General features: G+C 41.8%; 1 protein-coding gene across 1 annotated transcript; it reads left to right on the top strand.

The window, feature by feature from the left end:
- The first annotated feature begins 290 nt into the window (after positions 1–290).
- LOC132657150 (glutamate decarboxylase 1) lies at positions 291–14,515 on the top strand. Its single transcript, XM_060408823.1, has 8 exons — positions 291–389; positions 2,374–2,490; positions 3,671–3,735; positions 6,717–6,795; positions 7,866–8,015; positions 10,043–10,149; positions 11,592–11,694; positions 13,100–14,515. The coding sequence occupies exons 1-8, from the start codon at positions 291–293 to the stop codon at positions 13,271–13,273; spliced, it is 894 nt and encodes a 297-aa protein (XP_060264806.1). The 3' UTR covers positions 13,274–14,515.
- Positions 14,516–14,768: the final 253 nt, after the last annotated feature.

Raw genomic sequence — 14,768 nt, 5'->3', positions numbered from 1 at the left:
TATCTAGGCTTCAGGTGGGACGGGCACCAGAGTAAGTGAATCATCTCCAGCCAAATTGCCTTCACGGCTTTGTTAATGAGTGTGATTATTTGTATTTCCAGGCAAAGGGACCAGAGGGAAGCTCTGGCAATAGGGAAGCCAGCGAAACCTATCAGGATATTTTCCTTCCCCTTTCTGACCTCCCTACTCTCTTAAGATAACACATCAGCCTTTGTTGCTAAAAACAGTAACGAGGGCGTCCCAACAGCTCCTACTGTGTCTTCTTGACGATAGGGGGAGCCATATCCAACATGTACAGCATCATGGCTGCTCGCTTCAAGTACTTCCCGGAAGTTAAGACCAAGGGTATGGCGGCTGTGCCCAAGCTTGTCCTCTTCACCTCAGAACACGTGAGTTGGGTGCATTTGCTCATGGACTGTGGTGTTTTCCAAGGAACTCTCACATCTAATGTCCAGCTTCTGTTTGTTGCAGAGTCACTATTCCATAAAGAAAGCTGGGGCTGCCCTTGGCTTTGGAACCGACAATGTGATTTTGATAAAGTGCAATGAAAGGTAGGCAGGGGAGAGTGAATATTAGCTTCTTGATGTATTAAATGTGCTCATCTGTTAAATTTGTTTTATTGTGCTTAAGAACTGACTCAGTACAGTGTGCCAAGCTGCTAATGGTCTGTTGAAAATATCCGATTAAATTACTTTTGCTGCTGCTGAAGTTTTTTCCATGTGCAATCTCATTGATTCTTCACTTTAATTTCTCTCCTTTTATTATAATTACAGGGGAAGATAATTCCAGCTGATTTAGAGACAAAAATTCTTGAAGCCAAGCAAAGGTATGTACTCTATGATGTATCTAAATTCTGGTGAATACAGATTTTTAAAATAATCTTCTTTCTGCCTCCAGCAATAAAAGTCGTTGATGATATGAGATAATAATTTTATTGTATTTCTAAAATTCTTTTCTCAGATGTTTGCTTATTTTTAGCTTGTGTGATGACTTGGCTTTAAAGCTGTGTCTACAAAGTATAATTTTTATTTTGAAAAATGAAAAATTCAGTCATTAATCCACTGGTTCTATATTCATTGTGCAAATGGTTAGTTTGATGTATTTCAATAAATCCATTATCCAAGTCTCACAAAGATACGGCCTAATTGAGATTTTTTTTCACTTGGTACTTGTTAGGTGTAATCTCATTTTAACAAATATTATTTAAGATTAGGATTCTATTTAGCAAATTGCTTCCATGCTCTGGCAGATGGCCCATGATACTTGGTGAATTCAGCCTCAATAAGTTCTATTAAACAGAAAAATTGCACAGAACAGATATATCACAAGGCACTGCCAGGCAGCTGTCAGGCCATTTGCCAACTCTTAGTTGTTTTGGTTACATTCTTGTACCTGTTTCTCTAACTGGTTGTTTGTCTGGGTCTCAGCAGAGGCATTCAGAGAAGGTGATGGCACCCCACTCTGGTACTCATGCCTGGAAAATCCCATGGAGGGAGGAGCCTGGTAGGCTGCAGTCCATGGGGTCGCAAAGAGTCAGACAGACTGAGCGACTTCACTTTCACTTTTCACTTTCATGCATTGGAGAAGGAAATGGCAACCCAGTCCACTGTTCTTGCCTGGAGAATCCCAGGGACAGGGGAGCCTGCTGGGCTGCCGTCTATGGGGTCGCACAGAGTCGGACACGACTGAAGCGACTTAGCAGCCGCAACAGAGGAAATAGAAATGTCGCGAGGACTGAGCAAAGGGAGAGGAGGCTCTCCTAGGATTTTTAGACTTTGCCAAGCCTGTCTGAGCTCTATTACTCTGCTTTCTCATTTATTCTTGTTCACACCAAAATTTTACTATTTCTGTCCTTAGGGAAATAGTGCATAGATCTGTTTTCAATAACCAAACAATGCTTCTATATTATTATTACATCAGTACACTTAGAACAGCACAGGTTCTAAAAGGTAGTATTGTCCAGATGGCATTCAGATACCCGCCATCACTCCAGACACTTATTACTTTTTCTTGCTTTATTGTTTGCCATAGAACATGTCACTCTTAAACGTACTGTTTATTTTTCTTATTTAAATTTGTGGATTGTCAGTCACTCACCATTAGAGTGCAGACTCCACCAAGACAGAAGTCTTTGTCTTTTGTGCTCACTGCTGTGTTCCCAACATCCTCAACAGGGCCTGGCACATGAATGTCACTAAAAATATTGGTTGAATAAATGAAGGAATGAGTGAATGCACCAGCGGAGAGTAGTCCCACATATAGTGTCAGATACACCCCAGCTTAGCTGATCTCTGTTGGAGATGAATGCTACTGCAGTTCGTTGTGTGGAAAGGAGGGAGGTTAGAAAGACTAATCAGCCTGTCCTTCTTATAGGGTTACGTCCCTCTGTACGTCAATGCAACTGCTGGCACCACTGTTTATGGCGCTTTTGATCCAATACAGGAGATTGCAGATATATGTGAGAAATACAACCTTTGGCTGCATGTCGATGTAAGTGCTGTAACGCAGAGTGGCCTGGGCGCTTCGAGGGGTGGAAGCAGCTCTGCGTTATGATTTTCCTCCAGCTTCTCCCGTAGCCTCTCTCCCCATCACATTTCTTTTGTCCCCAGCAGGCTGTTCATGACAGGTGTACACCCAGGCCTGTCTGTGCCCTGGGGCTTATTCAGTCCTTCCTGGCCAGTTGCTCTCTTCTATGGTTCAACCTACAAGTTCAACTCTATCACTGTCCCAGAAAGCTTCTGAACAAATGGCTATAGAGTAAAATACAACTGATTTCAAAGGGGGGAAAAAAAGTAAGATACAATGTGTAGAAATTGGCCATTTATTTGAATATGGACACCCAGGTATCTGCCTTCGGTCCAACCATCTGTGACACTTTTCTTAAAAAGGAAGGAAGGAATGAAAAGAAAAGACAGGCATATCTGGCACATGGAGGAAAAATAAGGCTGTAGATGGAAGGTGTTATCAATTAAGAGATTTTGTTCCATTTCCTAGGAACATAAGAGGTACATTTTCACATGTGTGACTGGGTGTGTTTTTTTCTCTTTCTCTCTCCATTCTCTCATGGGTTTAACTTCTCACACGTGGACAATGGGATTACCTGCCCTGATACTGGACAAGTGATTACAAAGTCTGTTCTTATGTCACATGGTGTCCCAAGCTATTTGATCAACATGCACCAGGGGACCCGCAAAAATGTCCTGCTCTTGAAGGAGCAGTTGCGGAAAATCCAAGCCCACCAGGGCTGCTGCCTTCAGAGGTTTTCAGAAGCCCTTAGAGTTCTCCTCTGGGTAGACTCAGATGGCAACCTCTAGTCCTGTGTGTTCCTGCTCCCAGAGCCCCCCCAGGAGGTCATCTCAAGTGTCCCTGGCTTTCTAGAGCCCTTTAGGCCCTGGATCTCAGCTCCACAGGCTCAGCCCCATTTATCTGTATTACTTGCGCAGTGACCCTGACATTGACCTAGAGGAACTTTTGAAGAAGATGTGATAAATGATGAATAATTACAACTGCCCTTGGTGGAACAATCTGTGTGGGTTCTGTTTGTCAGAGGAGCTCATGATTTTCACCATTTACATTCTTGTCATGGTTTGCTAAAGGTGTGGTGTGACCAGGCTCAGACTCATCAGTGTTGCTCAGGGTCCCTTTCCCTCTCTTTTCTCTGTCCTCACAGGCTGCCTGGGGCGGCGGGCTGCTCATGTCCCAGAAGCACCGCCATAAACTCAGTGGCATCGAGAGGTAAGGGCTGAACACAGGGCCTCCTCCATCCAGGCCATGCAACACATGGTATGCTGAGTCCACTGATGTGTCTGCACTGAACCCCAACATCTTATTCAATTTAAGCTCACTTTTGTTCAGCAGGCATTTATTGAGCACTTACTGTGTGCCAGGCACTGGGAATGAAAGATGATAGATTTCCTAGTCAACTGAGTTTTCACCTCAATGAGCTCACAGTTTAGTAAAAGAGAAAGACAAACAGTTACCATACCCTGTGATAAGCTCAACAATAGATTGATGGCAAGGTGCCTGAGCAGGAGAGAAGAGAGGCTTACCAGGGTGGGCATTTGGAGGCTAAATGAGAGTTCGTCACGGGCACATGAAGGGGTGCTGATTTAGTTCATTCTTTCTCACTAAGCTTACATTTCCCACTAAACTGAGGAAAGGGCAGGACACTCAGCATGCCTTACTTACTTATTTTCTTGTTTACCATTCACATTCAGTGGGTGTTCTAAGCCAAATATGATTTTGACCTAACTCCTAAATATTGATCTGAAATGAACTCACATAGATTCATTGATTCATTCAGCAACTATTTACCGAGCACCTGACATGAACCAGGTACCTGTCTTCAGCCCAACCACCACGCACTCTTCTAAAAATGTGTACCTGGCACATTAAAAAAATAATAATAAGGCAATATATGGAAGGTGGTATCAACGAAAGATTTCCCTCCCAAATCTTACTGTCCAGTGGACTAGATGTTCATGAACAAAGAGATGTTTCATCTGCCAAGGTGTGCTATTTTAGACAGGATAGTCAGAGGCCCTTCTAGGGTGGTAGCGTTTCAGCAGATGCTGGGATAAACGGAGGTAGAAAGACAGATACAAGGAAGAATGTTCCGGGTGGTGGGAAGGGCAAATGCAAAGGCCCTGAAGAAGGATGTTCATGGCAAGCTGGAGGAAGGACCGCTATGGAGGCCGCTGTGGCTGGAGCAGTGAGAGAGCAGCAAGAGCAGATGAGGGTGGAGGGTGGGCCGGCAGCAGACGTGGGGGAGGCGCTCCAGGGGGCCAAGTGTTCTGAACCTCTCCTGTGCCTCTCCCCCTGCCTTTCAGCTTGGAGAGGCCAATATCTGAGTGAGTGGGTGAAGCATAACTTGCTGAAGCATAGTTATATGGGCCTTAACTTGGAGGACAAGATCTTATATGTAGATGGACCAGTCCAACTGAACTTTAAATTTCTCAGGCAATTTCCATTTTCCATCTGTGAGTCAAGGGGAAACTTGAAACATTTTGCACTAGACTTTTTCTTTTCTAACATTTTAAAGCGCACATGTCTTCTGAAAGAAACTGAATCTACATCATACGTTACTACTTTCCACTTGTAGTGCCAAAGAATGATTTTCTTCAGTCCTTTAGGACATTCAAAAAATTTTTCAGATATTTTGTTGAGATCTGTGTATGATTGTTTAATCGTTCAGTGCATGATAACTGTGAGAAAATGGATTAAATTCAATACCTTGTAAAATATGGCTTGACAGTGATGCTTTTTAATGAGATAACATTGAGTCAACTTACAACTTTTCATGAATCTCTTTCATAAAGATTTTCTTTATTCATGTGGTGGAAGGTACTTCAAGCCTTTCTTCTCTTTGAACAACAGTATAGACTCTATAGTCAAGTATACACTAAATTGTTTTCTCTCTATTGGACCAAAGCAAGATGAAGAGGTTAAAAATTCACAGCAGGAATTTAGCTCCAGGGAGAGCAGAGGCAGTATAATTCCAAGCCAATTGCTATGGCTGGGGAAAACATTCTTCACAGGTATTAAAGCACAGAACCCAGCTGTGGGCTAGGCCATTGGGAAGGAGTTACCCAAGTTTTAATCATCATACATTACACTTGTTTGTTTCTATAATGTCCTAGCTAGTGCGCTCCTTAACCATTTAATTGTGTCTGACGGAGTGATGCAGTTGCTAGGAGACGATGCTTGTTAAACTACCATTGCAGACTAAACAGGCAAGATTATGTTTATTTAGCATTTAAACAATGCTACTAAGTAGTCAAAGTCTAGAACTGCCCAACTGATCCTTGCTTTTGTATGTCAGTCTTCATACTACCTTATAAGCAAGTAGGTCAGCATCACCAGTCCTTTTTTATAAGAAAAGGAAGGCAGAAGGAACCTGAGTCTGTTGCCTAGAGGGAGGCAGTCTAGTAGAGAGGTTATGAATGGTAGATTGACAGTTAGACTCCCTGAATTTGAATCTTGACTCCAACACTTCCCAGCTGTGTGACTTTGGGTGATGTATTGAACCCTCTTGTGCCTCACTTTCCATCTAAAATAGAGGTAACAATAGTCTCTATATGATAGGGTTGTTGTAAGAATTAAGTATTTCAGGCATGATTATTAGCATTATGTTTACTAACTCAGTTTACTAACTTTATTCAATTCCTTGAGGTAGATATTTTTCTCTCCACTTTACAGTCAGGAAAACTGAGGCACAAAGGAGTTGTGTAACTCCCAAACCAGCAAATGTCAGAGCCAGGTTTCAGACTTGGCTTCAAAGCTTGAGTTCATAACCATGACACCACACTGATAAAATGCCTGTAACGCTCTTGGAATACTAGGAAACGTAATAAATGCTCTTCATAAATGTTAGCTAGTATTAATAGCAGTTTTTTAGAAGAGGCAATCTGCTACTTAGTACTCTGAGATTGCCCACAAAGTATTTATTTACCACTTATTGATCAGTTTGGGGGGCTTCCCTTGTGGCTCAGCTGGTAAGAATCTGCCTGCAATGCAGGAGACTTGGGTTTGATCGCTGGGTTGGGAAGATCCTCCTGGAGAAGGGAAAGGTCACTCCAGTATTAGGTCAGTTTAGGGACTAGGCATTGAAAACGTGCATTGGCTTGAGTTGTGGGGGGTGATGGTTTCCTCAAGCGGACAGTTGCCGCTTGTTGACCCCTGCACCTTCTCCTCAGAGTATCATGTGCTTCTTTCAGGGCCAACTCTGTCACCTGGAACCCTCACAAGATGATGGGTGTGCTGCTGCAGTGCTCTGCCATTCTTGTAAAAGAAAAGGTCTGTCCTTCCCCTAGAAATGAGCTAGTGGCCTGCACACCTTTTAGAAGGCATGAGAAGAGGAAAGCTTGGAGGTCTTCTTACAGTACTTGTTGGGAGCTCACGAGGCTGACAGCCTGGCTAGGCCTGCCACAGCTATTGTTTCCCTCCTGTGTCTGTTAGACTTCAGCTAACCCAGCACCTTCCCTTGGCTCTTGCTCTGCACTATTCCTTCTTGCTTGTTCAGTGCTCAAGGCCCTGCCAGTGGAGGAAACTACAAGGGCATTATTTCATTCCACATTCCTTCTCTCAAAAGCGAGAGTGACTGGCTGAGCTGCCACCTCTCACCTTAGGATGAAAAGAGGTGGTGGGAGCAGACTTCAGGTTCTGACCGTGAGTCTGTGGCCCCAAGAGCTGAAACAAATTACTCAGAACCACAACTACAAATGTCAACTCAGGGCAACAAGGAATGTTGACCAAAAAGCTGTGAGTTAGTAGCCTACTCTCTTCTTTAAGAATCTGATCATGGAACCCTGCCCTGGAGAGCTCCGTTGCGCCCTGAAGCATTCACAAAAGCCTGTCTCTGTCCTGTGGCAGCCACAAATGCAGGTGCTCCTTACTCCACTCCTAAGCAGAGTGCCTGTCAACTTCATAGATGACCTGGGAATGGACTGGAACACCTTTTAGGGGGCACTTTGGGGAGGAAGATTCTTCTACACATGAGACTGTCCCACCCTCTATAGGAAGTTTATATCCCCAGCTCCTGCCAACTGAATGCCATAGCGCTTCCCAGTCTGTGAAATAACCCAAAATAGTCATACACATTTCCAAATGCCCCTTAGAGGGACAATAGGGTGGGCCTTCATGGTTGGCATCTGAGACAAAAGATAATTTTCCAAGTAAAGTGACAGAGGAGAAGGGGCAAAGGTTCTTCCAAGGGTGGTTTTAGAGGACGTCAGGACAAGTGCAAGTCCTCATGAGATACTAGAAGAAAGGTTGCATGTGACCCCAAGTCCAGCGTGCCTTGTTTCCAAGCCATCCACGCTTCTGTCCAGAGAGTACAGATTTCCACGTGTTGATTTCCATGGCAGGGTATCCTCCAAGGATGCAACCAGATGTGTGCAGGATACCTCTTCCAGCCGGACAAGCAGTATGATGTCTCCTATGACACTGGGGACAAGGCCATTCAGTGCGGCCGCCACGTAGACATCTTCAAGTTCTGGCTGATGTGGAAAGCAAAGGTATGAAGAATGGCCTTCAGGAAATAGAGCAGAAGTGTAATTTGCACAGGCTGGCTGGCAAAAGAGAGGCAAAGCTGTATCACAGATAATTCATTATGTGGGTAATCAATATCTAGATAATTAACTATTTTCTTTGCTTGTGAATGAAATAACTTTATCCCTTATGTCAAATTCTCTCTCTTTCCATTCAGTCTCAATTTGAATTAGCATGACATTTTCTTTAACTTTCTCTTTTAAGCACTAAAAATTTTGCCAAGGGCTTCCATGGCAGTTCTTAGGGATACTGAAATTATTTAGTGCAGATGTCGAGAAAGAGATAAAGATAAAATTACTGCATTTTTCTGTGCAGAATCCTGAGTTCTTTTATGAGGTCTTGAATTATGGGATGTATATATCAGTTTTAAGTTCTATGTAAATAATGGCCTCTTTCATACCCTTTTCTAGAAAATGCATATTTGATTCTAAGAAATCCTAAACCAAGGCATGCTGTGTCTGTATTCATCAGTCTTTAAAGCTGCTTTTCTATGTCTAGAAGAAAAAAAGCAAGCTATTTGGAATTTCCCTCAAATTTTGGATGAGGAAAAGGAGTACTATGTGACTATTTGTTTCAAAAGTATTTTTATGCAGTCAAGTAAAGGCAATTTTGATTTCACAGCTTTAGATCACCACCATCATTTTTCTTTATCTATTGTAAATTAATTTTAATAAGTTTCAAGATTAGGTCTGCTAATACCAAAACAACAAGGTTTTCCAGCCAAACATCTAGTCAAATGTTCTTCTGTAGGAAGAATTTGATGGATTATTAGTGTTTTTCCTTGCTAAGTCATTTTGTCTTAATATAGAAATAGTCTGATTTCTACCACAAAGTAATCACAGGTATTTTAAGCATATAAATAGTCATGAATTGTAGGAAAAGAAAGAGCCCTATGATTCAGAAATATAATCACCACATGGCCTGTCTCAGTAATTTGTGCCTTCGTTCTGCCTCACAATAACCCCTTGAAGCATCTGCCGGAAGTTTGGCTCACAGTGAATTGGTTACCAAGGTGGGATCCTGGTGTGGGCTTCATTCTCAAGAGGAAGGCAGACTGGCCCAGGCACGTGCTCAGCGATGACTGCTGCTCTGCCAGTGTTGGACTTGGCCCAGGTGCATCAGCAACGCACAAGCCTTGTGCATCTGCTCTCCTTGTTGACGCCGACCCACTCAACACCCCCCGTGCTGCTGTCACTAGTCAACCATGCTGGCTTTAGAAACTCATGCTCAGTCAGTTTGCCAATACTTGGAGCTACTGCCGTCTCAGGGCATGCCCTAAGACCAGTGCTTCCCCTTCTGCCTGCCTGCCTGTCACCACAAAGGGGTAATATGATGTTATGTGGAGGGTAGCCTGCCTGGGAGTGAGGGGGATGTGTTTGGTCAGGACTTCCTTCTGGGGAAGGTAGGTTCCAAAGTACTATTTCTCCAACTCTCTGAAGAACCAGTTGGGGTTTTCTTTAATCTGTCATAGACCAATACAATAAAGATGAATAGCTAGAAAAATGAAATAGAAAGCCATAAGAAATATAAACACCAATTTAAAAAATGAGATTCAGTAGACATAAAATTACTCTGTCAAATGGCCATAGACGTTTCTTATTGCTTAATCTCAGTTTCTCAACTCATCTCATCATGGACTGATTACGGTGTGTGTCCGTAGACGACAAATTTGGGTGGCAGTAGCCTAAAGCAAACCAAAAATGGGCTTCAGGCTCAGGCTGTAAATTACTAGCAAGAATCTAAAAGCCCTGTTGAGGATAACTGCCCAGAGACTAGAATGCCTTCGAAAGAGATTTGGCACATATTATCACATACAGAGCTGTGAGAAAGCCATACACGTTCAATGAGATGGTTCTTGCTAACCATCTCCAAGAATACTCTTTTGTATATTTCTGATAGATAAAGACAGCAAGGCCCTCTCAATGCCATCACAGGGAAATGCAGCTTCTCACCAACAAATATGACTTTCTTTCTTTCTTTTTTGAAAAAACAGGGTACAGTGGGCTTTGAAAATCAGGTCAACAAATGCTTGGAACTGGCTGAATACCTCTATGCCAAGATTAAAAACAGAGAAGAATTTGAGATGGTTTTGATGGTGAGGTAAGCTGTCTGGACTAGATATATCGAATATCTATTGAGGGAAGTTTATTGAGGGAAGCTTCTGAAGCTGTAGTGTCCCACATTACCAGAAACTGCTTCTGAATTTTCATTCTATGCATTCCTCGTTTACTTCCCTCTGTGTTCACAAATGTTTCTTCCAGTAGCATTGGGACAACTTTTCCCCTTCGCCTCTTCCAGAAAGGTGTAGTTCTCAGCCAGCCCTTCATAGACCAGAGGTCTTTCCTTGGCAGGTCTGAATCCTGTATTATTCCTGTATCATTCTTGGAACTTATTGTGGTGTTGTACCTCCATGAGAAAGTGTTCTTCAGTTCCAAGAAGCTGATGGATGGGTATACCAATCCCATACCCTTGTCTCCCAAGACTGGTCCTAAAATGAAGTTGCACTTTACATAGATTCGTTATGAGGAGAGCAAGATAAAATTGTCTCTGCCCTGAGTTCAGATCCACACTGCGCACAGTAAGGTGCTTGTTATTCTGGTGTTGGCTGAGTGCCTGCTGTGTGTCTTGCCCCAGACTGGGAGCTTGGTTGTAGAGTAGTGACCAAAACAGGTACCATCTCTCCCCTATTGGAGCTCACAGCCGAATAAAGAAAGCTGGAATAGGAGCCAGTGCTGAACAGAAGGAGTTACACTCATAATCCAGTGTAATAAAACACTGCCTGCATTCAACTCAGTCTATTTATCAGCCACCTAAACTACTAGTAACACTCTGGAGAGTCGCCAAATGAACAAGAAAGAGCCCTAAGCAGTTCAAATCCATCATACAGTGCTCCTGCGTTTCACCTCTGGTGCCTCACGCTCATCATTTACACTATTTTAAGTGTTCCACTAGCAGGTTAAGATGAATGTGCTGTCTCCAACCCATGAAAGGTAGGCGCAGTGATGGCAGACAGCGACTAGGAAGGAAACTGAAAACTACTGCAAGAATACGGAAGGACTCAAAAGCAGGAGAGTCCTTCGAGAAGGATCACTGAACGATTCAGTACATCTCAATAAGCCCTGTCTTAAAGTTGAGAACCAGTATCAATGTTCATTACGATAATCCTGAGTTATCAGGAGAAGGTTTAGTATTGATAGAATAAAGTCAAAACATTCAATACCGGAAAGATTAACAATGCTTTGATCATCTTCTATATAGGAGGCACTACAAAATGGCAAGATGGATAATACCCTTTATTGAAATGACCCAAATGTAGTTTTTTTTTTTAACATTTCAGTGTTCAAAGGTGGGTAACTTTAATCATCTAGAAAATTGGTTATGGGAAATAGCTCTCTTCCGAGATATGATGGGATAAACCTGGCTTTGTTCTCCCAAGTATAGGAGTAACATGAAGCCTTTTTGAGGGATGGGGTGGGGAGTTAGGACAGCTTTCTCTCAAGTTCTGTTAATTTTCTGATTTGTTTTTTGTGTGCTTCTTTGTGAAAATCACTGCAGCCTGAGCATACGAACGTCTGTTTCTGGTATATTCCACAAAGCCTCAGGGGTGTTCCGGATAGCCCTGAACGACGGGAAAAGCTACACAGGGTATGAATCTCTCCTTGTCTCTTCTAACCCTCTGCAGTTTCTCTGGCTGGTCAGAACATCCTTACTCTAGGGATCTGTCTGAACAGGAAGAAATGAAAGCTAAAGGTTTGGGGTGATGCAGAGACATCCTGTTATATTCTTCTCCTGGGGTCTGAATTGTCCCCACTGTGGTTCAGATGCAGCGGGAATTTCTAGGGAATGCATTCCTGCATTAGGTGGGTGTTTGTCATCAGGGGGTCATGCGCTGTACAGTTGAATAGTATACATATTCCTTGGAACGTCCGTACCAAACCATGTCTGTTAAAATATCTTTTACTAAGTTTGAGTCAACTCTAATGCGGATTCATTTTAGTTACTGGTTTCTATATCTAGTTTATATGTTACTTATAGTTGTTTTTATTTAACTTATATAATATTCACTCATCTAATCATTCAACAGATATTTGGTGAGCAGAGTTCATGTGCCAGACAGTATCCCAGGTGCTGGATTGTATGGAAGTCTTAATTTGTATTGTTGCCCATGTGAATTTTTCATTTTTGTTTTTGACTTTAGTATCATTGTCCTGTGTCTGACTTTCGAAATTCAGTTGCACAATACTTTCTATAGGAATGTATGATTGGGTAGACTTAAGTAGTCATTAGTGGCCATCATCAAAAAAACCTACAAATAATAAGTGCTGGACAAATAATAAGGGTGTGGACAAAAGGGAATCTTCCTAAACTGTTTGTGGAAATGTAAATTGGTGCGGCCGCTATGGAGAACAGTATAGAAGTTAGCTGTAAAAAGAATGAAATAATGCCGTTTGCAGCCGCATGGATGAACCTAGAGATTATCATAATAAGTGAGGAAAGTCAAACAGAGAAAGACAAATATCCCATGATATCACTTATATGTGGAATCTAAAAAATTATATAAATGAAATTATTTACAAAATAGAAGCAGACTCACAAACATGAAAAACAAACTTATGGTTACCAAAGAGGAAAGAGGGTAGGCAGGAAGGACAAATGAGGAGTTTAGGATTAGCAGATACACACTACTATATATAAAATAATCACAAGATCCTACTGTATAGTACAGGGAGCTATATTCAATATTGTGTAATGATCTATAATGAAAAAGAGTCTGAAAAATAACATATGTGTGTATAATGAATCACTTTTCTGTCCACCTGAAACTATCACAGTATTATAAATCAACTGTTTATGTCAATTTAAAAATTAGTCATTAGATATTAGCCACTGAAGAAACTTGGGTATAAAATACTTCTTTGCCTTTGTGTCAGTGTAAATACATAATGAAAAGCAGATTGCTCTTTTTTTCCACCTAAGAAATGGGTTGTATTATGAAAAACAGCATGGTGTTAGTATCGATCTTGAGTTTTGTCTTGTTTTCCCTTACAAGGTGGCCCCGAAAATCAAAGCCCTGATGATGGAATCTGGCACAACCATGGTTGGCTACCAGCCTCAGGGGGACAAGGCCAACTTCTTCCGGATGGTCATCTCCAACCCAGCCGCTACCCAATCTGATATTGACTTCCTGATTGAGGAGATAGAGAGGCTGGGCCAGGATCTGTAACTGCCACCCACAGTACATCAGTTTCTGGGACTTCCCTGTCCCCTCCGCACTCTAGAACAAACCTCTATATGTTGCTGAAACACATAGGCCATTTCATTGAGGGAACACATAATATCTTGAAGAATACTGTTAAAACCTTCCTAAAGCTTATTAGAGTTAGCCGGAAATAATGTTCTTTTCAAAAGTTGCACATTAGGAACACAGTATATATGTACAGTTATATATACCTCTCTCTATAAATACACGTCTGTATAGTGAGTGTGGTACTAGATCACAGCATGTCTCCCGCTCCTTCTTCCTCAGTTACTGAGGGGCCAAACATGCCGCAAACCAGCTTGCCCAGCCACCCCAGAAAAGATGTTTTTTCAAAATGCTGTGTGTTGGGGACCAAGGAAAATGCTGTTGGCAGGCATTGACCTCACTGTCAGTATTTCTCCCATCTGAAGTCATGATGGATGAGAAAAAGTGCCACTGGGTGGCAAGAGTCCCGCCCTCCCTATTAGGATCCTGTTAGGGGAAAGCAGTAGCAGAGTCATTGTTTCAGGTGCCCTATTGCTGTATATTTAGAGTTTAATTTGTGTAGGTTGTGCATATTTCTGTTGTTTGTCCTTAGGAGGGGGAGGGGAAGAATATATGTAATGATCTCAATGACTGTTTGTAGGTAAATGAAATATTTGCTTATTTATACTCAGAGATTTACCATGTTAAAGAGGTGTCTTGTATTTTCTTCCCATTTGTAATGTATCTTATTTATATATTAATGCAGTAAGTTCTGAAAATTGTTTATGGTATTTTCGTGCACTTGTGAGCCAAAGAGAAAAGACTGAAATTAGTAAGACTTGTATTATATTAGAGTGCCCTTAAAATAATGATTTAAGCATAACTTTACCATCTATAAAAGAATTCTGATACTGTACATAACATCCTATATATGGAAATCCTGTGACTTACATAGCGTCTGCTCTATTACCCTGTCTGGCTGTATGTTGGGTATTCTCTATGCTTTTCTAGTAACTGTTGGGTAATAACTAGGTCTTCTGTAATTTTGTAGTAGTTCATGACCAATCTCTGTGACTCCCTTAGCGCAAACCTAAGGCAATGTTTCCGAAGACTTTTTGAAGATCTCAAACTGACCAGGCTCACAACTGTTTTTGAAGAAAGGAAATTCACACTGTGCATTTTAGAGTATGCAAGAAGACTATAAATAAATAAAAATATTCTCTGTGGAGAATTTGAACAAAATTTTCTTTCAGTATGTGCTTCATGCAGGAAAGAGAGGTTTCCAGTTATGATTGCTGGGATCACCATAGCCCATTCATGCTCACCAGCTGACTTCAGGTGATGCTCAATACCTTTATTAGGTTGTGACTCAATCCACAGTCTTAAGATTCCCAAGCCCCATATCTAAAAGTCACTGGGATTCTAGTTAAATAAAATTTGCGGTTCACACTTGGAAAAAAAAATCATTCCTATTTTTCATTTTCCTATCTGTATC

This window comes from Ovis aries, chromosome 2 (genome assembly GCF_016772045.2).
Source record: "Ovis aries strain OAR_USU_Benz2616 breed Rambouillet chromosome 2, ARS-UI_Ramb_v3.0, whole genome shotgun sequence".
Classification (NCBI taxonomy): Eukaryota; Metazoa; Chordata; class Mammalia; order Artiodactyla; family Bovidae; genus Ovis; species Ovis aries.
The sequence above is the reverse complement of the archived record's forward strand: the minus strand, read 5'-3'. Positions and strand labels throughout refer to the sequence as shown.